The sequence below is a fragment of the Pantherophis guttatus genome, chromosome 2, assembly GCF_059756535.1.
Source record: "Pantherophis guttatus breed Tessera chromosome 2, ASM5975653v1, whole genome shotgun sequence".
Classification (NCBI taxonomy): Eukaryota; Metazoa; Chordata; class Lepidosauria; order Squamata; family Colubridae; genus Pantherophis; species Pantherophis guttatus.
Genome location: NC_142064.1, coordinates 20,517,689 through 20,542,851, shown reverse-complemented (window position 1 = coordinate 20,542,851; position 25,163 = coordinate 20,517,689). Strand labels below are relative to the sequence as shown.

At 42.7% G+C, this 25,163-nt stretch overlaps 1 protein-coding gene across 4 annotated transcripts in view; it reads left to right on the top strand.

Annotated features, from left to right (window-relative positions):
* The window catches only part of ADAMTS12 (ADAM metallopeptidase with thrombospondin type 1 motif 12), a 177,935-nt gene that overhangs the window by 44,736 nt on the left and 108,036 nt on the right, over nt 1-25,163 (top strand). For all 4 annotated transcript variants that reach the window (XM_087885638.1, XM_034442423.3, XM_087885636.1 and 1 more), the window contains exon 3: nt 17,021-17,192. In XM_087885638.1, the coding sequence (XP_087741764.1) occupies nt 17,021-17,192 (172 nt within the window). The remainder of the gene's footprint in view (nt 1-17,020; nt 17,193-25,163) is intronic.

Sequence of the window (25,163 nt, the reverse complement as noted above, 5' to 3'; positions counted from 1 at the left end):
GACTAAGATGTTGAGCTTGTCGATCGAAAGGTCAGCAGTTCAGTGATTTGAATCCTTAGTGCCGCCTAATGGGGTGAGCTCCCATTACTTGCCCAGCTTCTGCTAACCTAGCAGCTCGAAACCATGTAAAAAATGCAAGTAGAAAAATAGGGACCACCTTTAGTGGGAAGGTAACATCGTTCCGTGCTCCTTTGGCATTTAGTCATACCGGCCACATGACCACGGAGACGTCTTCAGACAGCGCTGGTTCTTCAGCTTTGAAAACGGAGATGAGTACCGCCTACTAGAGTCGGGAACGACTAGTACATATGTGCAGGGGTGGGTTCTACTTACCTTTACTACCGGTTTGCAACGGGGCCGCGTGCGCACACTTGCTTCGCTCACGCACGCGTTTTTCTCCACATGCGCAGAAGCATTTTGATGACATCGGTGTCGGTGGACAGAGCCTCCCGCCAGTTTTACTATCAGTTCTATAGAACTGGTGCAAACTGGGGGCAACCCACCACTGCATATGTACGAGGGGTACCTTTACCTTTACCTATATAGCTTTGAGGATCTGCAGATTGGGTAGGCCTTCTGGTTTCATGGTGTTGTTGAATAAAGTGAACAAAATCGGGCAAGACTGAAGTGATGGCAGTGAAGAGTTTTGGAACAGAATTGAAAATAGTCATGATAGCTAGTTGCCAGTTTTCATTTATGGTAGACCATGCAAATGATGCTGTTATTAGGAAGGATAGTAGCATTTGTAACAAAAACTTTAAATCAGGCAGTCAAATCGATAGTCAAGTAGACAATCTCCGATTATTTGAAGTGGCCTGTGTTTTTCTGAGATTCTTTTCTTAAGGGAAATTTTTATTGAATCCTCCACTCAATAAAAGTAGAGGAATTTCCTGAACAGCCAGAAATAGGAATAGGAATAATATGTGTAAATTATAAAAGGAAATTTTTATTTCTTTTTGCAAATGTCTAATGAAATTCATGACATGTCAAATCACCAACATATGGTTATCTCTGGAAAAGTTTATTTCATTATCCTAAACAAGAACCATTTTCCGTTAAACATAATGGAAAATTCTGGAAAGTAAACTATTACTTTTCTGTTGATGCTACAGACATTCTGTTCTACACATTGCATGGATTAGTCAATTGCAGGCTATATTTTCCACTTGCCTGCACATCAAATACAATCGGGATAAAATAAAAATACAGATAGTTATGTAAATAGGTTTCTTGGCGGGAAGTTTGAATTAACTGACCATCAGCTGATTGCTGACCACCACAGCTGCAAGGTATATAAGGGGAGCTGTCTCCCTAGGTCAGTTGCTGGGTTCTCACCCTACAATAAAGAGCTGTTGTCACTCACTGCCTGGCTTGCTGTGTCCTCATTCACCCAACTTAACACAGATTTTCATCAGAAGCTTTTCAAAGCAGACAAAAGAACCATCCTGTTAAGAAATGCAAATTACTGAAATCTTTTTATATGGGATATCATGTAAAGTAGGGCTATTTCTGAATACAATTTTTTATTATTATTATAAATGTGCTTTAGTGCTTTAGAACATAATCCTTTGAGCAATTCAAGGATTTTTAAAAATCTTGTAAAAAAAAAAAAGCAAATAGGAGTTCAGGATAATCAGATTTATTTTGCAAATTGAGACACGATGTAGTTAAATCACAGCTGTTTTTCCTGGGCTATGTCCCAGATTATTTGATAATCATTTGTGAAGTCTGGCTTCATACATCATCTTGGGTGGCAAATGTGCCAAGGATGGCTTTATTTCTAGGAAATCTCCCAAGAGCGACAGTTTAAGGGACTTTAGGGCCAATCCCCACTAAAATTAAACATTTTAAAAGTTTTGTTGATTGCAGAAGAAGAGTTTCTTCAGCACTGGAACTTGAGTTTTCATATTTGCCACTGTTATAATTATTTAATTGTTATTTTAACCTAACATTTTAAGTGATGTCCAGAGATTTAAAAAAAACACCAAAATGCCCTTTATTTAGGCTTATCCACAAATATGGGTATGAGCGAAATATGAGCGAAAAGAAAAGCAAACATTGGGGGAGAATTCCAGATTTATTTATATCTGCCTTTCTTCAAGGAGGTTAAGAAGATTTTCCTAGAATCCCCTTGTTAGGATATGGTTTGAGCCTAACAAGTTGTCCAGGTAATATATGTGTTCTACGACTTTAATATGAATATGTATTGTGTGACTTTAAAGTTTTCCTGCTGATTCATTGTAATGCTGAGCCATGCTGTAATTAGATAATCACTAGTTGTAAACGTATTTAAGAAAGGTAATGTAACGTATTCAGTTGATGATAAGCTACCATAGTGTGAGGAGTTGCTACCATTGTGCTATCATCGTTGGATGGATCTGCTACCATCGTGGTTTGTGAACCAGAGTGAGTTTGTTATTTTAACCAACTACTGTTTGTGTGGTAAGAAGAGTTTTTGCATCACTGGACTGATTTAACTGGCAAAGACTTGGATTGATTTAAAGACTATGAGATTGTTTTTCCACTATAAAGTAAACTTTTGATAAACCAGTTTGCACATCTCTTATTCATTGCTCTCAGCAACGTTTCTCTGTGTTCTACACTCTGCTGGTTGGTAACACAACAATATCCTTAACACCCTTTTTATTATTCCCATGAAAGCAAATCTGAGAGATGGGTTCAACTTTGGGAAAGTAACCTGGGTGAGAGCCAGTTTGGTCTACTGATTAAGGCACAAGGCTAGAAAACAGGAGATTGTGAGGTCAAGTTCTGTCTTAGATTTAGCAGTCAGCTGTGTCACTTTGGGGTAATCTCTCCTAGCCCAACCTCCCTCACAGGGTTATTGCTATGGGTGCTGGAAGAAATGTCCATCTGGGTTCAGTTCCAAGTGGAAAGAAAGACACTGGAAACATGGAGACTGCTTGGAAAGATGGTTTAATGGTGAACAGGACTACATGGGTTTTTTGGGTCCTGGGCAAAAAAGAGCACATGGAGTAGAGAGAGGGATATATTTATACACTCTCTTGGGCCTTGCCTTAGAGTTTCCTGTTCCTGTACAAGAAATGAATCCCATTGGCTGTCAGACTCCCAGGGGGGGCGAGGGTCTTAGCTAATTTTATAGGTTGTCTGTGTCCCAGGCATGGTTGGATCTTGCTGGGTGATGATGTAATGAAGGGACTTTGGGCAATTCCTATTATGGCTTAAGGGCTTTGTCCTGGTTTGGATCTTGAGTAAGGGCTAATGCTATCATGTCCTGAGGGCCAAGTCTTTTGTGTTGTAGATAAGCTGGCCCAGTCTTTTGTCTTGTAAATAACCAAAGTATCTGCTGGGGGCAGGGAGCTGGGGCTGAGTTTCTGTCTTAAGATTTCTATTTCTCTTTTAGGGGTTTAATATTTCCTAGAATATTTCATTTTTCTTGGAGACAGGTTGGTGCTAACTTCCTACATGGGGAAAATAGGAGGAGGAGGGTGTGTTGAATTTGTTTGCTGCTTTGAGTTCTTTGTCAAATAATAAAGGTGGGATACAAATGCATAAATAAAAAACTAGCCCTGAGTTTCCATGTTTGAAGATAAACTTTAATCTAAATTATTTTTGTCTTGGGTCAATAGCTTAATCTCTATGCTGCATTAGCTCTTGCAGGTTTTGTTTGTTTGTTTGTTTGTTTTATTAAATTTATATACCGCCCTACTCCCAAAGGACTCAGGGCGGTGAACAGGCACAGAATAAAATACATAAATACAAAAGTTAGAAACAATTTAAAACCAAATTAAATAATTTAGCCCAAGACAATTAAAAAACCCCATAATTTAAAACAAATTAAAATTTCAGTTTAAAAAATTAAAAAGAAAGGGGAGAAAATTAGGCCAGGCTAGCTTGCAGGAATAGGAGGGTCTTAAGAGCACGGCGGAAAGTGCACAGATCTGGGATCCTCCGTATCTCCGGGGGGAGCTTGTTCCAGATAGTGGGTGCCCCCACAGAGAAGGCCCTCCCCCTGGGGGTCGCCAGTTGACACTGCTTGGCTGACGGCACCCGGAGGAGCCCTTCTCTGGGAGACCGTACCAGCCAGTGGGAGGCTGTTTGTGGTAGTAGGCGGTCCCGTAAATAACCAGGTCCTAAGCCATGGAGCGCTCTAAAGGTGGTAACCAAAACCTTGAAGCGCACCCGGAAGACCACCGGGAGCCAGTGCAGCTCGCGCAGAAGAGGTGTCACACGGGAGCGCCATGTTGCTCCCATAACCACCCGCGCGGCCGCACTCTGCGCCAGTTGGAGCCTCCGGGTGCTCCTCAAGGGGAGCCCCATGTAGAGAGCATTACAATAGTCCAGGCAGGAGGTGACGAGGGCATGAGTGACTGTGTGTAGGGAGTCCCGATCCAGAAAGGGACGCAACTGGCGAATCAGGCGAACCTGATGAAAAATCCTCCCGGTCACGGCCGTTAAGTGCTCTTCTAAAGACAGCCGTGAATCCAGGAGGACACCCAAGTTGCGAGCCCTTTCCGTGGGGGCCAATGATTCGCCCCCAATAGTCAGAGATGGCGTCAACTGACTATATAGGGACATCGGAAACCACAGCCACTCGGTCTTGGATGGGTTGAGCCTGAGCCTGTTTCTCCCCATCCAGATCCATACGGCCTCCAGGCACCGGGACATCACTTCAAGGGCATTGCTGGGGTGGTCCGGGGTGGAGATGTACAGCTGGGTGTTGTCAGCATACTGATGGTACTTCACCCCGAAACCACGGATGATCTCGCCCAGCGGCTTTACATAAATGTTGAACAAAAGGGGCGAGAGGACCGATCCCTGTGGCACTCCACATATGAGGGGCCTCGGGGTCGACCTCTGCCCCCCTGTCAACACAGACTGCGACCGGTCGGAGAGAAAGGAGGAGAACCACCGTAGTACAGTGCCTCCCACCCCCAACTCTTCCAACCCGTGCAGCATGATACCATGGTCGATGGTATCAAAAGCCGCTGAGAGATCTAACAGGACCAAGACAGAGGAGCAACCCCTGTTCTGAGCCCTCCAGAAATCATCAACCAATGCGACCAATGCTGTTTCCGTGCTGTACCCAGGCCTGAAACCCGACTGGAACCGATCTAGATACGACGTTTCATCCAGGTACTGGGGAAGCTGTTGCGCAACCACACTCTCAACAACCTTCGCAACGAAGCGAAGGTTGGAGACTGGACAATAATTAGCCAATACTGCTGGGTCCAGGGAAGGCTTCTTGAGGAGAGGCCTCACCACCGCCTCCTTCAAGGCGGCGGGGAAGGCACCCTCACCCAATGAAGCAATTATAATCCCCTGGAGCCAGCCTCGCGTCACCTCCTGGGAAGCCAGTACTAATCAGGAGGGACACGGGTCCAACAAATATGTGGTTGCGTTCAATCTACCCAGAATCCTGTCCACGTCATCTGGGGTCACAGGATCAAACTCCTCCCAGATAACATTCTCAAGACCTGCCTCCGTCACCATCGCTGGACCTACTCAGTCGGAGTCCAGACCTTTCCGAATCTGAGTGATTTTGTCATGCAGATATTGAACAAAGTCCTCGGCTCTTCCCTCTAAGGGGTCCTCCCGCACTTCCTGGTGGAGCAGGGAGCGGGTTACCCTAAACAGGGCGGCCGGGCAATTATCTGATGACGCAATAAGAGCAGCAAAATGGGTACATTTTGCTGCTTTTATCGCCACTAGGTAATTCTTAATATGAGATCTTACCAGTGTCCGGTCCGATTCAGAAAGACTAGCCCTCCAACTACTCTCTAGGCGTCTTTTCCGGCGCTTCATCTCCCTCAGTTCCTCGGTAAACCAAGGAGCCAGGTGAGAACGGCGCCGGGTCAGAAGCTGCAAAGCACGACTCGATCCAGAGCTCCAGCAGCCGCTCTATCCCAGGCGGCCACTAGGTCTCCAGTTGAGGCGTGTGCAAGATCCTCAGGGATTGGTCCAAGCTCCCTCTGGAACCTATCAGGTTCCATCAGGCGCCTGGGGTGGTACCATCTTACCGGTTCCACCTCCCTGCGGCGGGGTACCGCGGTTCAAAGGTCAAGGCGAAGGAGAGAGTGATCCGACCATGACAAGGGCTCAATGACTATGTCCCCTATCTCAAGATCACTCAACCACTGTCCAGAGACAAAAACCAGGTCCAGTGTGTTTCCCCCCCTGTGCGTAGGGCCATGAATTAGCTGGGTCAGGTCCATGGCTGTCATGGAAGCCATGAACTCCCGAGCCACCTCAGATGCCTCACCCGCGGACGGCAGGTTAAAATCCCCCATGACCATAAGTCTGGGGGTATCAACCGCCACCGCGGCGATAACATTGAGTAGCTCAGGCAGGGCTGCAGCCACGTGGCAGGGAGCCAGGTACGTGATCAACAAGCCCATCTGAACCCCATGACCCCACTTCACAAGGAGGGACTCACAACCGGCCGTCTGAGGAACAGTGGTCTCCCTTGGCCTAAGGCCTTCTCTAATAATAACTGCTACTCCCCCTCCCCTCCCCTGAGGCCTCAGCTGATGGAATGCGTGGAAGCCCGGTGGGCATATTTCTACCAGAGGGACCCCTCCCTCTGGGCCCAACCAGGTCTCCGTAATACCCGCCAGGTCCGCTCCCCCCTCCTGAATAAGATCACAAATGAGGGGGGCTTTATTTACTACAGACCTGGCATTGCACATCATTCTCCTTTGTTGCTCTCTTGAGTTATCCCAATTCACTCGTTCCTCTCTGGAGTTGTCCTGCAGCAAACTAACCATGGCAAGGCAACTGGGGTGAGTCAGTTGGGGCCGGACAGCCATAGTGAATTGTTCCATTTTACCCAACTTCTGCTGCAGTCAACCTCCACTTCTGGAAGCAGACTTCGCTTGATTGAAAACTATAATTTTTTTTCACTGTTTTCAGTTTTTTTAAAAAATCTGTCCTTGAATACTTAATCCTCTGTAGGAGATATAAAAGTACATTTTGTATTGCTTCAAACATTTTAGAGGAGATTATGGAGGTCAAATAATGACATCAGCGGAGGATGCAGAACTGAATGTTTTGACCTATTGGTTTTGGGAAGTCAAATAAATGTGTTAAAACATTTAGAGCCTGTTCATGGATATTTAATTTTAAAATGGAAAAAACCACATTTCATGTAGCCTGGAGAAAGGGAACAAGGAAATAGAGTTACACAGGCCATAAGTTTTCAGTCCCTGGTTCTTGAGTTGACCATAATCATCTCGTTAATACATCTGGTTAATAACCATATGAAACAAGATGGTGGGCCATTTAATCAATTTGAAGTTAGCCCTCTACTCGCAACTACAATTGGAACTAGAATTTCCATTGCTAGCAAGGCGGTTGTTTAAGTGAGTCACAGCCATTTTTACAACCTTTTTGCTGTGGTTGTTAACTGAATCACTGCAGTGGTTAACGTGAATCATGAGGTCATTAAATAAATCCAACTTTTCCCATTGACTCGTCAGAAGCCAGCTACGAATGGTGATCATATGACTTTGGGACTCTGGGACACTGAAACTTTTGTAATTTCATGCTGTTTGCCAAATACCTGGATTTTGATCAGGAGACTGTAGGGATTCAGCAATGGTCATAAGTGTGAGGACTGGTCATAAGTCACTTTTCAATGCCATTGTAATTTTGTATGGTTGCTAAACAGATGGTTCTAACTCAAGGACTACTTATACATAGCTGCATCTTTGATCCAACAGTACGCTTCTTCTATGCTTACCTTGTGAACCCTCTTCTCCCCAGAAATGATTAGCAAACGTCTAACTCAAGCGTAATTTGCAGAGCTCTTTGGCATTTCTCTGCTGTAAGCTGGTGACTGGGAGTGACGGTTTTTTTGTGTACCATTTGCACTATGAATTAAGTAAGCAGTGACAGCTTGTAGACTGAACTTGTGACTGATGATTCAGACAACTCGCTTCCCTTGAGCATATGTGGCTCAGCAAGAATCAGCGTGATGTCTAAGGACAAAAGAAGACAGAATCAGAATCAAAATAGAGCTGGAAGGGACCTTGGAGGTCTTCTAGTCCAACCCACTGCTCAAACAGGATATCCTATACCATTTCAGACAAGTGACTTCCAGTCTCTTCTTAAAAACCTCCAGTAACGAAGCTGTTGTGACCAATGCCCAAGTAGTGATTACCAAACACAATTTAGTCCTCAACAAACTTACTTTATTAAAGCAGCTGAGAATTAATTCATTCTCAACTTAGTCCAAAACAAAATTCTTAATAATCAGTCTGTTGGCCTTATCAACAACCTTTGATGTCTTTGGGAACCTGCCAAAGGCTTTTCTTGGCAAAACCCCCACAAAGTTCAAGAGATGCTGACAAGAAGCACAGGAAGCAACGTTCCTTTTCTACAAAGAACCCAACGGCTCGTTGCTGCTCTTTTAAGCCTTATGGCTTACTCCCGAGTGGTCCTTTTTTCTTCAGCTGCTCTTGCCTTCTAGCAGTACTTCGCATGCGTGCACTAGGAACAGGCTCCTCCTGTTCCTCTGCCTCTCTACTGTCCGCCTCTGGAGGCTCCGGAGTCCGCGCATCGCTCCCAGATGGCCCTGGCCCCATCTCTGCCTCAGACGTAGAGCCCTCGTCCGGGCCTTCCCCAGACTCCAGGACTGGCCTATTGTCCTCCCCAGCCTCCTCACTGTCTGACTCTGCTGCCAGGTCCACAGGCTGCTGGCAGACCACAACAGAAGCACCCACAACATCTGAAGGCAAGCTGTTCCACTGGTTAATGGTCCTCCCTGTTAGAAGTTTCTCCTCAATTCCAGGTTGCTTCTCTCCTTGTTAAGTTTTCATCCATTGTTTTTTGTCCTGCCTGCTGGTGCTTTAGAAAATAAATCGACCCCTTCCTCTTTGTGGCAGCTTCTCAAATACTGAAATGCTGGAATATCATTTGCCCCCTAGTCCTTCTTTTCTCTAGACTAGCCAATCCCAAATCTTGCAACCTTATATCATCAACGGATTCTGTTCAAGATGCTAATGTTCACCCTTTTAGTATGTTTTACTAAGGTTTTAGTATAATGCATGTTTGTTGTTTTTATTTATAGGCAGTCCTCGACTTCCGACCACAATCAGGATTTGAATTTACATTGTTTTTTTTAATTTTTTTTATTTTCCAAAAACACAAACAAAACAAAACATAAAAACATTATCATTCCATACAATTATAGACAGTGTATCAGTCGGTGGCATTTTTGTGCTCCTCCTCTCTTCAATTTATCACTAAACATGCTAGCTTATTTCCAAAAATTTCAACATCCATTTATATGATAATTATTTCCAATTCTTATTTATCCATTGGTAAAATAAATCCCATATCAAATAGTATTGTCTATCTTCCTGCTCTCTTATTTCAAATGTCAATTTACTCATTTCGGCACATTCCATCATTTTCTTAATAATTTCTCCATCAGTAGGTAGCTTTTCTTCTTTCCAGTTTTTAGCAAATACAATTCTAGCTGCTGTCAAGAGATTCACAATTAAATATTGCAGTTCTTTATTATATGTCTCCGGTATAATCCCTAATAAAAATATCTCTGGTTTAAAGTCAATATGTCTCTTTATCATTTTTTCCAACCACGTATGTATCTTAGTCCAATATCTGCTTGCTTCTGCGTGTGTCTACCACATGTGGTAATAGGATCCTGGGATCTAATGACATTTCCAACATTTCTCCGATTTATTCTGGAACATTCTGGCTATTCTCGACGGGGATAGGTGCCACCTGTAAAACACCTTATACAAATTCTCCTTATATGCTGTAGACATTGTCATTTTATAATTATGTGACCACAATTTTTGCCATTTCTCTAAATCAATACCATAGCCAAAATTCTTCCCTCATGCTATCATTGATTCTTTAACTTGTTCTTCTTCCAATTTAACCTCTAGTAAATAACCATGTAGCTTTTTAATTACATGATCATCAGAACCCATCAAAATCTTGTCTAAATTAGTCAATACATTATAAAAGCCTTCTTGTTTAAGATCTTCTCGATATCTAGAGAGTATTTGCGTGTATGAAAACCAATCCATCTTATACCCTTGATCTTCTATATCTTGCTTTGATTTAAGTTCACCCTTTTCATCCAATAATTCCTTATTTCTTATAATACGAAATAAGCCACTGGATACGAAAATGCTTCAATTGTAGATACCCAGACTGGTATCTTCAAATAGTGATTTTTTTTTTTTTGTCTTCTCCCAGTTCAACCATAAGGCTTCATGTATTTTATGTCTTCTAAAATACCCCTGTATTTTAGTTCCTTTATACCACAGAAAAGCATGCCATCCCAACAACAAATCATGTCCCTCCAAATTTAACAATCTAGTATTTTTTAATGATATCTGTTAAGTTGGGTGAATGGGGACACAGCAAGCCAGGCAGTGAGTGACAACAGCTCTTTAATGTAGAGTGAGAATCCAGCAACTAACCTGGGGAAACAGCTCTCCTTATATACCCTGCAGCTGTGGCAGTCAGCCAATCAGCTGAGGCCTATTAAGTTCAAACTTTCCCGCCAAAACTATATACATAACAATATCCATTTTTTAGTCCACATTAATCTAGCTGCTTGATAATAAAGTTCAAAGTTAAGTAAACCAAAACCACCCCTCATTTTAGCATCTTGTAACAACTTCATTTTTATTCTTGCCTTTTTCCCCTGCCAGATATATTTCAATATCATTTTATTCAAATCTATAAAAAAATCCTTGTCCAACTTTATTGGAATCGTTTGGAATAAATATAGAATTCTAGGCAAAATATTCATCTTAATAGTTGCAATTTTCCCGATTAAGGATAGTTACAAATTTCCCCATTTTTCCAAATCTTGTCCTACCTGTCGCTTAACCTTATTGTAATTATTTTCCTCGAGAGAACTACACCTTGCTGTCAATTGTATTCCCAGATATTTTACCTTATTCGTAACCTGCATACTTGAAGTCTCCCTCAATTCTTCTTTTTGCTTTTTCAGCATATTTTTAGTCATTATCTTTGTCTTTTCTTTATTAATTTTTAAACCAGCTACTTCTCCAAACTCTCCAATGCTTTCTAACAGTTTATTTATTGATGTTAATGGTTCTTCCATAATAAAAACCAGGTCATCTGCAAAGGCTTGCAGTTTATATTCTTCTTTTTGAATTTTCATACCTTTTATCTCCTTTTCTTCTCTAATATTTCTATTTAAGACTTCCAATGTCAATATAAACAATAGTGGGGACAGTGGACATCCTTGTCTAGTGCCTTTTTCTATTTCAATAAATTCGGACAGTTCTCCATTTATCATTACCTTGGCCTTTTGTTTTGTATATATAGCTTCAATTGCCTGAAGAATTTTTTTCCCAAAGCCCATCTCCTCCATTTGTAACATCATAAACCGCCAATTGACATTATCAAAGGCTTTTTGTGCATCTAAAAATATCAAAGCCATCTGCTTTTCAGGATGCGCTTCATAGTATTCTAAAGTATCTAAAATTATTCTTATATTGTCTCGAATTTGTCTTTTTGGCAGGAATCCATTTTGGTCAGAATGTATAAAGTTATTCAAATATCTCTTAAGTCTTTCTGCTAATATCGTTGCAAAGATTTTATAGTCTGCGTTTAACAGGGATATAGGCCTATAGTTTTTGATTTGTTGTGAGTCTGTTTCTTCTTTATGAATCAAAGTGATATATGCCTCAGTCCATGTTTTGGGTACTTCTTTTTTTATCATTACTTCATTCATAACCTCCAGCATTGGGATCGATAACGATTCTTGTAACATATTCAGCTGGCAGTCCATCTGGACCTGGTGCCTTTCCATTCCTCTGTTTCTTAATTGCCTCAGTTAATTCCATCGTCGTTATATTTCCATCCAATAGTTCCTCGACCTCTTTGGGGATTTGTGGTAGTTTAGCTTTTTGTAGATACCTTGCCACTTTATCCTCTTCTATCACATCTTTCTTGTACAATTGTGTATAGTATTCCTGTATTATTTTCCCCATCTCTTTATTTCCAAATCTACTTTGCCCTTGATGAACAATTAGTTGCATTATTTTTCTTGAGTCTCTTTCTTTTTTCAATTTATATGCTAACCATCTGCCTGGTTTATTTGCATTTTCAAAGTAATTCTGTTTAGCAGTTCTTATTTTTTGAGCTAATTCTTCCTTTTCCAGTAGATCCATTTTGTGCTTAATAGTATCCATTTTAATTTTTACATCTTTTTTTATGGATTTTTCTGGAGTTCTTTTTCAAGTCTTTTATGATCATCTCTCAGTATTTTAAGGGTTTGTCTTTTCTTCACATTTCTTTTCCGTGTATAATCAATAATTAATCCTCTGGCAAAGGCTTTCATTGTATCCCAACGATTTTGTATCAATGTTTCTTTCTTATTTTCCTTAAAGAAAAAGTCCAATTCTCGTTTCATTTTCTGTGCAAAGTCTTTCTCTTTTAATATTGTATTATTGAATGTCCATCTAGATCTGCCTTTTCGCCCTTTTCAAATAGCAATTACCGGGTTATGATCCTCCCATGTGTTAGTATCTATATTCATTTGTTCAATATTTAAAGTCAATTCCATTGTTGTCCATATCATATCTAATCTGGACCAAGACAAGTGTCTATCGGAGTAGAAAGTGTATTGTCTATTTTTCCCATTTCTCTCCCTCCAAATGTCTTTCAGGTTTATTTCCTCTATCATTTTAAAAAAAGGTCTCGGCAATATCTTTCTACTCTCTTGTTGTTCTACTTATTTTATAGTCCAGTTTTTCATGCACAATTCTGTTAAAGTCCCCCATCATACAAACATTTTCATACTCCATTTCAATTATTTTATGTAATTTCCTGTAAAAGTCACTCTGATTATTGTTAGGGCCGTATATTGCTACTAAGAGCAATTTTGTATTGTTGTCAATTAATTCTACTATCAAAATTCTGCCTTCTGAATCAGCATATTTCTGCTCAGCCATTAATGTATTTCTAATATATAGAATAACTCCTCTTTTTTTACTTTGTGCCAATGATACAAAAGTTTTGCCAAGTTTTAGTTGAATCAATAATTGTTTGTATTGTTTTTTTATATGCACTTCCTGTAAGCAAATTATATCAAATTTTAATTTTTCTGATTTGTGGAAAACTGTTCTTCTTTTATTGGCTGAATTAAGTCCATTTATATTTATTGAAATTAATTTCCTTTCTTCCATATTCATACTTTATAATTAGGTTTCGTTGCTCTAGTCAATCTGGCTTCACGTTGCTCCTTGTATTCCATAACTCCGCCCACCGCTCCTTCTGTTACTTCTAGAGTTATCAATTCCTCTTCAGCGGGTTTTATTGGGGCTGATGTTGCTTGAGTTTCAACTTCCATATCTACATCTATCTCTTTAAGAACTTCCTCATAGAAGGCTCTTGCCTTGTCAATTGTATTAAGCCTATATCTTTGGAATTGCCATGTTAAGCCTACTCCTTCTGGAAACAGCCATCTGTAGTAGGATTTAATAGTTATTGCTATTAAAGCTCTATTTTAGATGACATTATTTGCCAGTATTTCTCATTCTGAAAACAGAGCAAATGCTTTTTTTTTTTTTTCATTTTCTTTTCTGGCTTGGATTCTATGACTTTGTTAAATTTATGATGTTCCCATAATCCAGGTCAATGTTTGTTAGAGAGAAAACAAATTGTATAGAAAACTAATCAACTTCCAAAATAGATTGTGAAGGTTATTACATAGTAAAAGGAAATATTTGCAGTACGATCTGGCTGGAAATAGCCAGGTAGTGCTTGAATAGGAAGATCGTTTACACTGAGCAGATGTCTTCTTAATTATGACATTTCGGGCTATTCCAGAGGACTGCACCATAACTAATGAGTACATTATGAGAATTGTATGCAGCAATAAACAGACACCTTTAGCAACTGGGAGTCTGTACAAATTGTACAAAGTTGTACAACAAGCAAAAAAAAAATAGCTGTGTGGTACATTTTTATTGTTTTGATGTGCTGGGTTCTTAATTTAAAAGAGTTTACTTACCCTTTTACTTGTTAATAATCTTTAAAATGGGTCAAAAGAAATATCAGTATGGCCTCAGTAAGCAGACTAATTGAAAAATTAATCCTTGATGTTTTTATATATGAATACAGGTAATCCTCGACTTACAACAGTTCGTTAGTGACCGTTCAAAGTTGTAACGGCACTGAAAAAAGTGACTTATGACCATTTTTCACACTTATGACCATTGCAACATCTCCATGGTGATGTGATTTACATTCAGATGCTTGACAACTGTCTCAAATTTATGACGGTTGCAGGGTTCACGTGATCACCTTTTGAGACCTTCTGATGGGCAAAGTCAATGGGGAAACCAGTTTCACTTAACATCTGTGTTACTCATTTAACAGCTGAAGCGATTCACTTAACAAATGTAGCAAGAAGGGTCATAAAATGGGGCAAAGCTCACATAACAAATTTCTCACTTAACAACAGAAATGTTGGGCTCAATTATAGTCGTAAATTGAGGACTACCTGTGCATGGACCTGAAATAGAAGACTGAAAGGAGAGGAAGTAATTACTCATCCAAGCCTGGGAATAGGTGAAGGACTCCAGTTGTGGGTAAATGCACAAAGTTTTTATGCCTCAAAATTGTAAAACTAACGAGAAAGTTATGAGTTAAATGCCTGCTGCAAGCTGTTTAAAAGATCAAACTAACCGCGGTGCAAATGAAGCATTTTTTTTTTCAAATAAACAGAAGACAGCTGGAGTTTTATCAGTGCTGGTAAATCAGAATTATGACTCTCTTAGCGTAGAAAGCCAAGTTAAAGGATCCTTGAAATGAGACTTTCTAATCTCTGTTGCCACACATCCACTGAAGAGAAGTTTCTTCAGAATAATTGGCTCTTCTGAAACTGTTCTCCCGGTTAGAATCCTTTTAAGGAAAAAAAAAATTCAGCAAGAATGGACTGTTTTCCCATCTGCTAGTGGTTCTTTGTTTTCTGTTAGAATTGCTTCCAATATCAAAAAGGTGAATTTCATTAAAAGATGAAATTCATTCAAGTTTTCTCAACATGTGGGCAGTTTCAGAGAAAATGCTGAAAATGTTACTGAACAGCTCTACACTGTAAACAAATAGGGAAACAGATTTTAATTGGGCTAAAGAGTTAACAATATAATACTGAAGAAAGTTAGCACCCACCCCTCTTAAAAGAATGAAATATATTGGGAAATATTAAAAAGGCAGAATATTATATTTTCCTGGATGAGAAAAGGAGAAACATGTTTTTAAAGACAAAGCAGCTCCCAGCAGCTCCTGTCCCCAGCAGGTATTTGGTACCCATTAAGAAAGACTGGGCCAAATTATTATTATAATTATAAATTATAAAGAATTTTATGAGGTTTGGGATAAGTACTATAAGTGGTTAGAACAGAGAAACAAAAATGTATAGAAATAAATGTAGATAACTGTAAGAGACACATGACACAGTACTGTTAAAAATGCTTATTGTTATGTAAATTGGAAAGATGGAAAATAAAAATTAAAAAAAGAAAGAAAGAAAGACTGGCCCAGCCTATACAAAAGAAAAGACCTCAGCTCCAGAGTGATGGGATTAAAACATGACCCTCCAGGATAGAATAGGATTATCTATCAGCAGAGCTCACCACATGGCACAACCAAGGCCCTAGATTACATCACCCAGCACAGTTCAACCAAACTTATCTCAGACAAACTCCTAGGATTTACACATGACCCCTACAGCAATCAATATAATACATGCCCTTGTCACAGGAACAGGAAGCTCAAGGCAAGGCCCAAGCGAGGGTATAAATATCTCTCACTCTCCACTTCATTTGTTCAGCTGCCCAGAATCATATGTGCTTGGTGGTTCTGCTTCACCATTAAACTAATGTAGGTAATGCGGGTCCAGCTGGATGATCACTGAAGGGCCCTCTTTATTCATAGTATTGTAAGAAAGAAAATGTGCTTGTTTGAGAGAAGCAACTATATCCAGTACAAAGGCAGATAAATTCCTTTGAAGTAGAAACATTCTATCAGAGGGGCCCCTCAGTTGTCAGAGATAGAGATATTTGGTGATATACAGTTTGAAGGTTAAAGAGACCAAGGATGACCACATGAAATATCAACAAGAGATAATTTGAATCTATGCTTCGGTGATTTACAAGAAGTATTATTATTGTTTGGCAAGAATAATATGAAACTTAGTAATTAGAAAAATGTCATTTGATGTAACGAATGTCTGCAATGATAAAACTGCTGAATTCACAGAATCCTTTGTTTGAAAATGTATAAAGCTGGGGTCTCAGGATCATAAGTTTGTTCAAAGCTTCATGTACAAACGGGCTTTGAACCTATTGTGCAATATACTGTCTCTGACTAACCTAGAAAAGTTGTGTTGGTCTAATTATTCCACAACAAAACCATCTTTCAAAGCAGCCTCCATATTTCCAGTGTCTTTCTCCCCACTTGGAACTGAACCCGATGGACATTTCTTCTAACAATAATTAGTCCAGGATTTTGTTAATGAAATGCAATTATAATGTGAGAATATCATAGCAAAAGGGTGGGTTCCACCAGTCCCATTGAGTAGAGCTAATCTAATCCATTGGGGTTTTCTGGGTGTTAGGGACAATGTGACATTCTTGAAAACATGAGCCAACTTTAGCAACTATTTTTTTATAAATTTGCAGGGCAAGGGCAGTGAAGCAATAGTATCCTTGGTCGTGTTGGACTTCACAATCAGATCGAAGCTTGTAAGACCTGCCTTTCAGTTTGGAAACAGATTGGCATAATTCTTCCAAGCAATGTAGTTGCTGCTCAAATACATTTGCTCCAGAATCCAAGCTTCTGCTCTAACCTCCAAAACAGCTAACGTCATCTACCAAATGGGTCCCAGTTTTGAGCTTGTGTGTGTGTGAATATGTATGGGTGTATATGTCCAACTTCAGATTGTTTTATTACATCCAAATATTATTTGGATGTCATAAATATGACATATGATTATGTATTAAATCCAAAAATTTCTTCTTAGACTGGTTACTTCCACTTGCCTGATGGAGACTACTTCATTGAACCAGTGAAGAAATATGAATCAAGAGAAGGGGCACATCCACATCTAATCTACAAGACAAATGACGTCCAGAAGACTCTGCCAAAACAGCAGGACTCCTGGACAGATAAGCAACGGAATTGCGGGGTGAATGGTACACATGTACTATATATGTTTTCAAAATGTGTTTCTTGATAATCTACTTAAAATGAAGAAGCTAAGAACATCTCCCCCTCACCTTTACTTGCATTTTTTTTTTGCAACTGATTGGTTTCCTGTTGCAACTGGAAGCAAAAAACAGATGATGTACTGGCCTTGAGAGAAAGAGGGATACCTGGTTGTTTTTCCCTTCTGCCTCAAGATTGGTGCTTCTGATTGCAGTTACTTATTGACTCGTTTAGCTTGTTTGTATGCGGCTCCAGTCATAACGCTCTACATGGGGCTCCCCTTGGGGTGCACCCGTAGGCTGCAGTTGGTCCAGAATGCGGCCGCGCAGGGGATTATGGGAGCGACAGGGTGCTCACATATAACACCTCTCCTGCGCGAGCTGCACTGGCTTCCTGTGGTCTTCCAGGTGCGCTTCAAGATGTTGGTGACCACCTTTAAAGCGCTCCATGGCTTAGGGCCGGGGTATTTGCGAGACCGCCTTCTGCCGTCAATAGCCTCCCACTGACCGATTCGCTCGCACAGAGAGGGCCTCCTCAGGGTGCCGTCGGCCAGGCAGTGCCAGCTGGCGACCCCCAGGGGGAGAGCCTTCTCTGTGGCAGCACCTGCCCTCTGGAATGACCTGCTCCCTGAGATACGCACGATATCAGACCTCCAGACTTTTCGTCGGGCCCTGAAGATACACTTGTTCCATTTAGCTGGGCTGGCTTGATCCCATCCTCTCAGTTTTTTAATTGAATTCGGTTTTAATTGGGTTGTTTTAAATTCGGGCCAAAATTATTTAATTGTTTTTTAAAATAGATAGCCGGATGTGAGTCCCTTTGTGTGAAGTGGGGCCGTGCGGTGCAGATGGGTTTGCTGACTACGTACCTGGCTCCCTGCCACGTGGCAGCGACCCTGCCCGAGCTACTCGACGTCATTGCCGGGGTGGCGGTCGATACCCCCAGACTTATTGGCATTGGGGATTTCAACCTCCCATCCGCAGGTGAGGCGTCAGAGGTGGCTTGGGAGTTCATGGCTTCCATGACGGCCTTGGACCTGACCCAGTTAGTTCAAGGCCCCACTCACATAGGGGGACACACTCTGGACCTGATTTTTATCTCTGGTCAGTGGTTGAATGATCTTGGTAGAGGGGACCTAGATATTAAACCCTTGTCATGGACAGATCATTCACTCCTTCAACTAGACTTTCCTACCACCTCCCCCCACCGCAGGGAGACGGAACCGACCAGATGGTTCCGTCCCAGGCGCCTGATGGATCCCGAAAGGTTCCTGACGGAGCTTGGGCCGTTTCCTGAGACTCTAACACACGACTCGACTGAAGAGCTGGTGGCCGCCAGGGAAAGGGCGGCCGCTGGAGCTTTGGACCGCGTCGTGCCTTTGCGGCCTCTGACCCGATGCCGATCTCAATTAGCTCCTTGGTTCTCTGAGGAGCTGAGAGAGATGAAGCATCGGAAAAGACGCCTAGAGAGCATTTGGAGGACTAGTCAATCCGATTCCGACCGGACACAGGTGAGGTCTTATATCAAGACCTACCTAGTGGCGATAAAAGCGGCAAAATCTAACCATTTTTCTGCTCTTATCGCATCTGCAGAGAACCGCCCAGCTGCCCTGTTTAGGGTGACCCACTCCCTTCTTCGGGGGGGAGTGCGGGAAGATCCCTTGCAGGGTCGTGCTGAGGATTTTGTGCAATTCCTGCACGATAAAGTCGCTCGGATTCGGGATGGCTTGGACTCCGATTGGATGAGTCCACGGGAGGAGACCGGGGCAGGTCTTGAGAATGTTATCTGGGAGGAGTTTGATCCTGTGACTCCCGAGGATGTGGACAGGGTCCTGGGTAAGATTAGTGCCGCCACGTGTTTATTGGACCCGTGTCCCTCCTGGTTGGTACTGGCCTCCCGGGAGGTTACACGAGGCTGGCTCCAGGGGATTATAGGTGCTTCTCTGGGTGAGGGTGCCTTTCCTGCTGCCTTGAAAGAGGCAGTAGTGAGGCCCCTCCTCAAGAAGCCTTCCCTGGACCCGGCTGAATTAGCCAACTATCGTCCAGTCTCCAACCTTCGTTTTGTGGCGAAGGTTGTTGAGAGCGTGGTGGCACGACAACTTCCCCGGCACCTGGATGAAGCTATCTATCTAGACCCGTACCAGTCGGGCTTCAGGCGGGGGTACAGCACAGAAACGGCATTGGTCGCGTTGGTGGATGATCTCTGGAGGGCTCGGGACAGGGGTTGTTCCTCTGTCCTGGTCCTGTTAGACCTCTCAGCAGCTTTTGATACCATCGACCATGGTATCATGCTGCAGCGGTTGAGGGGGTTAGGAATAGGGGGCACCGTTTTGCGGTGGTTCTCCTCCTTCCTCTCCGACCGCTCGCAGTTCGTGTTGGCAGGGGGGCAGAGGTCGACCTCGAGGCGTCTCGCATGGGGAGTGCCGCAAGGGTCGGTCCTCTCGCCCCTCCTGTTCAACATTTATGTGAAGCCGCTGGGTGAGATCATCCGTGGTTTTGGGGTGAAGTGTCATCTGTACGCTGACGATACTCAGCTGTACATCTCCACCCCAGACCACCCCAACGATGCCCTTGATGTGATGTCCCGCTGCCTGGAGGCCGTGCGGGTCTGGATGGGGAGGAACAGGCTCAGACTCAACCCCTCCAAGACCAAGTGGCTGTGGCTTCCGGTGCCCCGATATAGTCAGCAGGTGCCATCGCTGACTATTGGGGGTGAATCTTTGCCCCCCACAGAGAGGGCTCGCAATCTGGGTGTCCTCCTGGATGCACGGCTGTCTTTAGAAGAGCACATGACGGCCGTGGCCAGGGGGGCCTTTTATCAGGTTCGCCTGATTCGCCAGTTGCAGCCCTTTCTAGACCGGGACGCCTTGCGCACGGTCACTCATGCCCTTGTCACCTCCCGGTTGGACTATTGTAATGCTCTCTACATGGGGCTCCCCTTGAAGAGCACTCGGAGGCTCCAGCTGGTCCAGAATGCGGCCGTGCGGGTGGTTATGGGCGCAACCCGTTATGCCCATGTGACACCCCTCCTGCGCGAGCTGCACTGGCTCCCGGTGGTCTTCCGGGTGCGATTCAAGGTGTTGGTTACCACCTTTAAAGCGCTCCATGGCATAGGACCCGGGTACCTCCGAGACCGTTTTCTGCCACCAATAGCCTCCCACCGACCAGTTCGTTCCCACAGAGAGGGCCTCCTCAGGGTGCCATCAGCCAAGTTATGTCGGCTGGCGACACCCAGGGGGAGGGCCTTCTCTGTGGGAGCCCCAGCCCTGTGGAATGAACTGCCCCCAGAAATTCGTAAGATCTCCGACCTCTGGGTGTTTCGCTGTGCATTGAGGACCCTGTTGTTCCGCCAGGCCGGACTATCAACACAATAGTTTTAAATTGGGGTATTTAAATTTATTGGGGTTTTAAATTTGAGCCACTTATTTAATTATTTTAAATTTTATATCATTGTTTTGTCTGTGTTTTTAAATAGGCTGTACACCACCCTGAGTCCTTCGGGAGAAGGGCGGTATAGAAATAAAATTATTATTATTATTATTATTATTATTATTATTATTATTATTATTATTATTATTATTATTATTATTATTATTATTATTATTATTACTATTATTATTATTATTATTATAATTATTATAAAATGTTTTTAAATTTTATATGCTATGTTTTATTCTGGCTGTACACCGCCCTGAGTCCCGCAGAAGAAGGGCGGTATAGAAATATAATAAAATAAATAAATAAATAAATAAATAAACTAACTTACCAGTTAGAGCAGGGTGTCAAACTCAAGGCCTGTGGCCTGGATCCAGCCCACAAGGTGTTTAGATCTGGCCGAGGGGCAGAGGTGAAATTTGATGAGTTTGGACCGGCTCAGGCAAACCGGTAGGGACTATTTGAATCGGTTCGCCAAACCGGTAAAAGCCACTTCTGGTTGGCCCTGCCCACGCTCACCTGCTCACCACTCACCCCTTCCGGCCGCTCGACCCATTCAACATTAAATGCTGAAGCAGGAAGAATCTGAACTTTTCTCCCTCCATTTACAGCGGAGCTGCTGCAGCCTGTCCTGTCAAGGTAGTCCCTGGGAGAGAGGGGGTCAGGGTGGGACCATAAAGGGAGCAGCAGCTCCGCTGTGAACGGAGGGAGAAAAGTTCGGCTTCTCTCTACCACAGCAATCACTATGAGCCCTTCTGGTGCTCATATACACATTTTTTCCTCCCAGGTTCTGTGGGCGTGGCTTGGTGGGGAATCCTGTGACTGAGTGGGTGTGGCCATGAGTGACATAGAGTTGGCCATGCCCACTCAGTCACAGGAAACCCCCACCACCAAACCACGCCCACAGAACTGGTAGGGAAAAAATTTGAATTTCACCACTGCCCATGGGTCCATGCTGGAAACAGTGAGGGACCGGCCCATGGTGCCTCTGCCAGAGAAAACGGAGCTCAGGAGGGCCACACATGGCCCTTCTGAACTCCGTTTTTGCTGGCAGAAGGTTGCAAGAGGCCGTTGCAGCCATAAATGGAGCTCGGGAGCCCGTTTTTGCTGGCAGAATGCTCAGGCCACCACAGGCACCCCTGATCCAAGTGACATTGAGCTGGCCATGCCCACCATGGCCACACCCACCCCAGCCCCCGTAGAAGACACTCATCTCCAGAACAAAATGCTTAGCTGACGAACAACACCTAAAAACCGAACTACACACTCTCACTAACGTACTAACATCCAACGGATTCCAAAGAAATAAGATTACCAACCTAATCCAAAAAGAAACCCCCACTAAAATCCAAGACAGAGAACAAGAAAACGGCAAAGCCCTCCTCCCATACATAAAAGGCACCACAGACAGAATCAGCAAGATCCTCCACAAACACAACATCAAGACAGCATTCTGCACAAAGCGAAAAATATCCACCATCCTAAGAAACCCCAAAGACAAAATTGAGTTAGAAAATCGAGGAGTATATGAAATCCCATGCACCACCTGCCCCACCACATACGTCAGACAAACCAACAGAAGAATAAGTGCACGCATTGAAGAACACAAGAACTCAGTCAGAAAAGAGGAACCAACTTCTTTCCTGATCAACACCTTAAAGCCACAGGACATGATATTGACTTTAAAAAGACCAGAACTATCGCCAAAATTGAACACTTTAACAACAGAATAATCAGAGAAGCCATCGAGATAGAAAAACACCCACACAGCATGAATAAACGAGATGATACCTCCCGCCTACCAGCCATTTGGAAACCCACCCTCATTGACAAACGAGTCCCTAACACAAAGAATGACACCAGACCCACACTCACGAAAACCACACAGGATGTCACCACCACACATCCACGCAAAAAGCAAACCCACACCGATGAGGCATGACCACAAACCAGAAGCCAGACCACAGCTGCATCATTAGCCACTTTAAATCCCTCCAATCCATACATGAAGCAAACTGACACCCACCATGAAGATGTGGCACGACCATGAACGCGAAGCCAAACAACAGCAACGCAGCTCACCAGCTCACATCCCCCTGCAACTCAGACTAACCCGATCACAACCAAGCCCCTACTTAAACAGAACACACCCCCATCCAATCAGAGCACAGCCAACCCCCCATCCAATCAGAGCACAGCCAAACCCCCAACCAATCAGAACACACCTCCACCCAATCAGAACACAGCCAAGCTCCCACACAATCAGTTCACACCCCCACTGGCAGTTAAAAGGAAGAAACACATTGCTCCTAGAAGCACGAAGCCGAAAACACCAGCCTGAAGATGATGAATGAGACTTCGTTGAAACATCGCCAAGACACTTCCAATTTTACGCGGGAGAAAACCCGAATAACCAAAGACCTACATATACATATACATATACATATACATATACATATACATATACATATACATATACATATACATATACATATACATATACATATACATATACATATACATATACATATATATATGCAAAAAATTAAAATCTCGGGTGTTTTCCCGCGTCATTGTAAATACGTTACAGACAAATAAGTTATCCAGAGAGCCTGGATAGCTCTGCAGACAAAAGCACTGTAATTTAACACCAGTTGTCCTCCAATCAGGACACAGAGTTACAGGCTAACCAGCATACGTCAGCAGCAGCAAACATAGAAAAGCGACAGCTCTGACCTCGCAACACACCTATAGCTTCTAAACTAAACAAGAGCCTGAAATGACAGGGTTGTGAGCCTGTCGAAACATTCTAGGTGTTCAAAGGACTCATTTCAAATCTTTGCTAAGCTTCACTAATTAAATTCTTCTTTAAATATAGATTTTACAATGTTTAATTGAATCAGAAGCCCATAACTGAGTTATATAAAAGTTGGCTTCCAGCCAAGTGGGCTGCAAAAAAATGACACATATTAAGTGGGGGAGGGGAGGAAGAGAAATCATTGTCCCCCAGCTATGATGCTCCAGCTTTTTATGTGTCAGATTCCTTTTGAATTTAATCATGAGCAACATCTGCCAGCACCAGCTGTTCCTTTCTAACTGCCTGTGGAAATGAATGTTTTGCCTTGCATTTGTGCAGGACATCTAAAGTTCCATTGCCAAATGAAATGTTGAAAGCTAGGGACTTAGGATCTCAGTGTTCTAAAATGAAAGAGAGAATTCTGTGGCTTGTTAATATACATACATTTTTATCCCAGTTCTCAGGAAAATGATAAATTATTTCACTTATCAGAAATGGGGGCAAGATAAGGATACTGAGATATTAGTACAGGGATGTCAAACTCTAAGCCTGGATGTGGCCCGTGGGGTGCTTAGACCTGGCCTGTGGGGCCACCCTGGGAACAGTAAAGGACTGGCCCATGGTGCCTCTGCCACTGAAAATGGAGTTCTGGAGGGCCACGTGCGGCTCTCCCGAGCTCGGTTTTTGCTGGCAAAGCACTTGGGCCTCCACAGGCGCCCCCAACACGAATAATCCTGGCCATGCCCCCACTCCCCCCGAGGTCAAACACAACCCTGATGTGACCGCCAATGAAATCAAGTTTGACACCTCTGTATTAGTACATCCTAAGCTTCTGATAATTGAAATATTTTTCTTGATAGCTCACTTTCCTTTCTTATGCCACAAAACCTATACGTAGTAGAACAATGCATAATTTGTTCCCCCTGCAAAACTTCCAGTGAAGTTTTCAGGGCCCTCCAGAGTTTTGCTGTTAAATAGTATTTTTTAATATGACAAAAGAAAAACTGATGACATATAGTATAGTCATACTAACTGTGTGTATGAGTACTATACGAGCGATTTTAATTAATTAAAATAATTTGTTTATTCTTCACCCATTTCTTGGTTCAGGGAGTATGGCTCCCAGTGGTGATGGAAATCCTGTCTGAAGAAGTTGAGCTAAATGGAGGGGTTCAAAAAAAAATCAGCTTGGTTTATTGAGGTAGCAAAATAATGCAGAGATTGCCAGGCTATTAGCAAGCAAAAGCAAAGTCTTAAAAAGATTACACAAAATTCTAAGGAATGTAGGATGATTGTGATCCTGAAGGTATGGAATTGAGGGCTATTATTTTTGGAAGTGAGAATGCCAGATTGCCCAAGGAAGGGAGGTCACAACTCATAGGCATCGGTTTATCAAAGTCATAGATACCCTATAAATTATCTGCTCATGTTGTTGTAATAGTGTGATGCTTTTTGTTGTCTAAGCATAGAAATTCAGAATGCAGGATAACAGAGTTGGAAGGGATCTTGGAGGTTTTCTAGTCCAACCACCTGCTCAAGTAGGAAACTCTATGCCAGGGGTGAAATGTAAAATTTGTTACTACTGGTTCTGTGGGCGTGGCTTGGTGTGTGTGTGGGGTAATGTGACTGGGTGGGCATGGCCAACTTTTTTTTTTTATTATTATTTTAACTTTTCAAAGTATTTTTTCTGCAAATGCAAAAAAATGCTTTGAAAAGCCTCTGCCGAT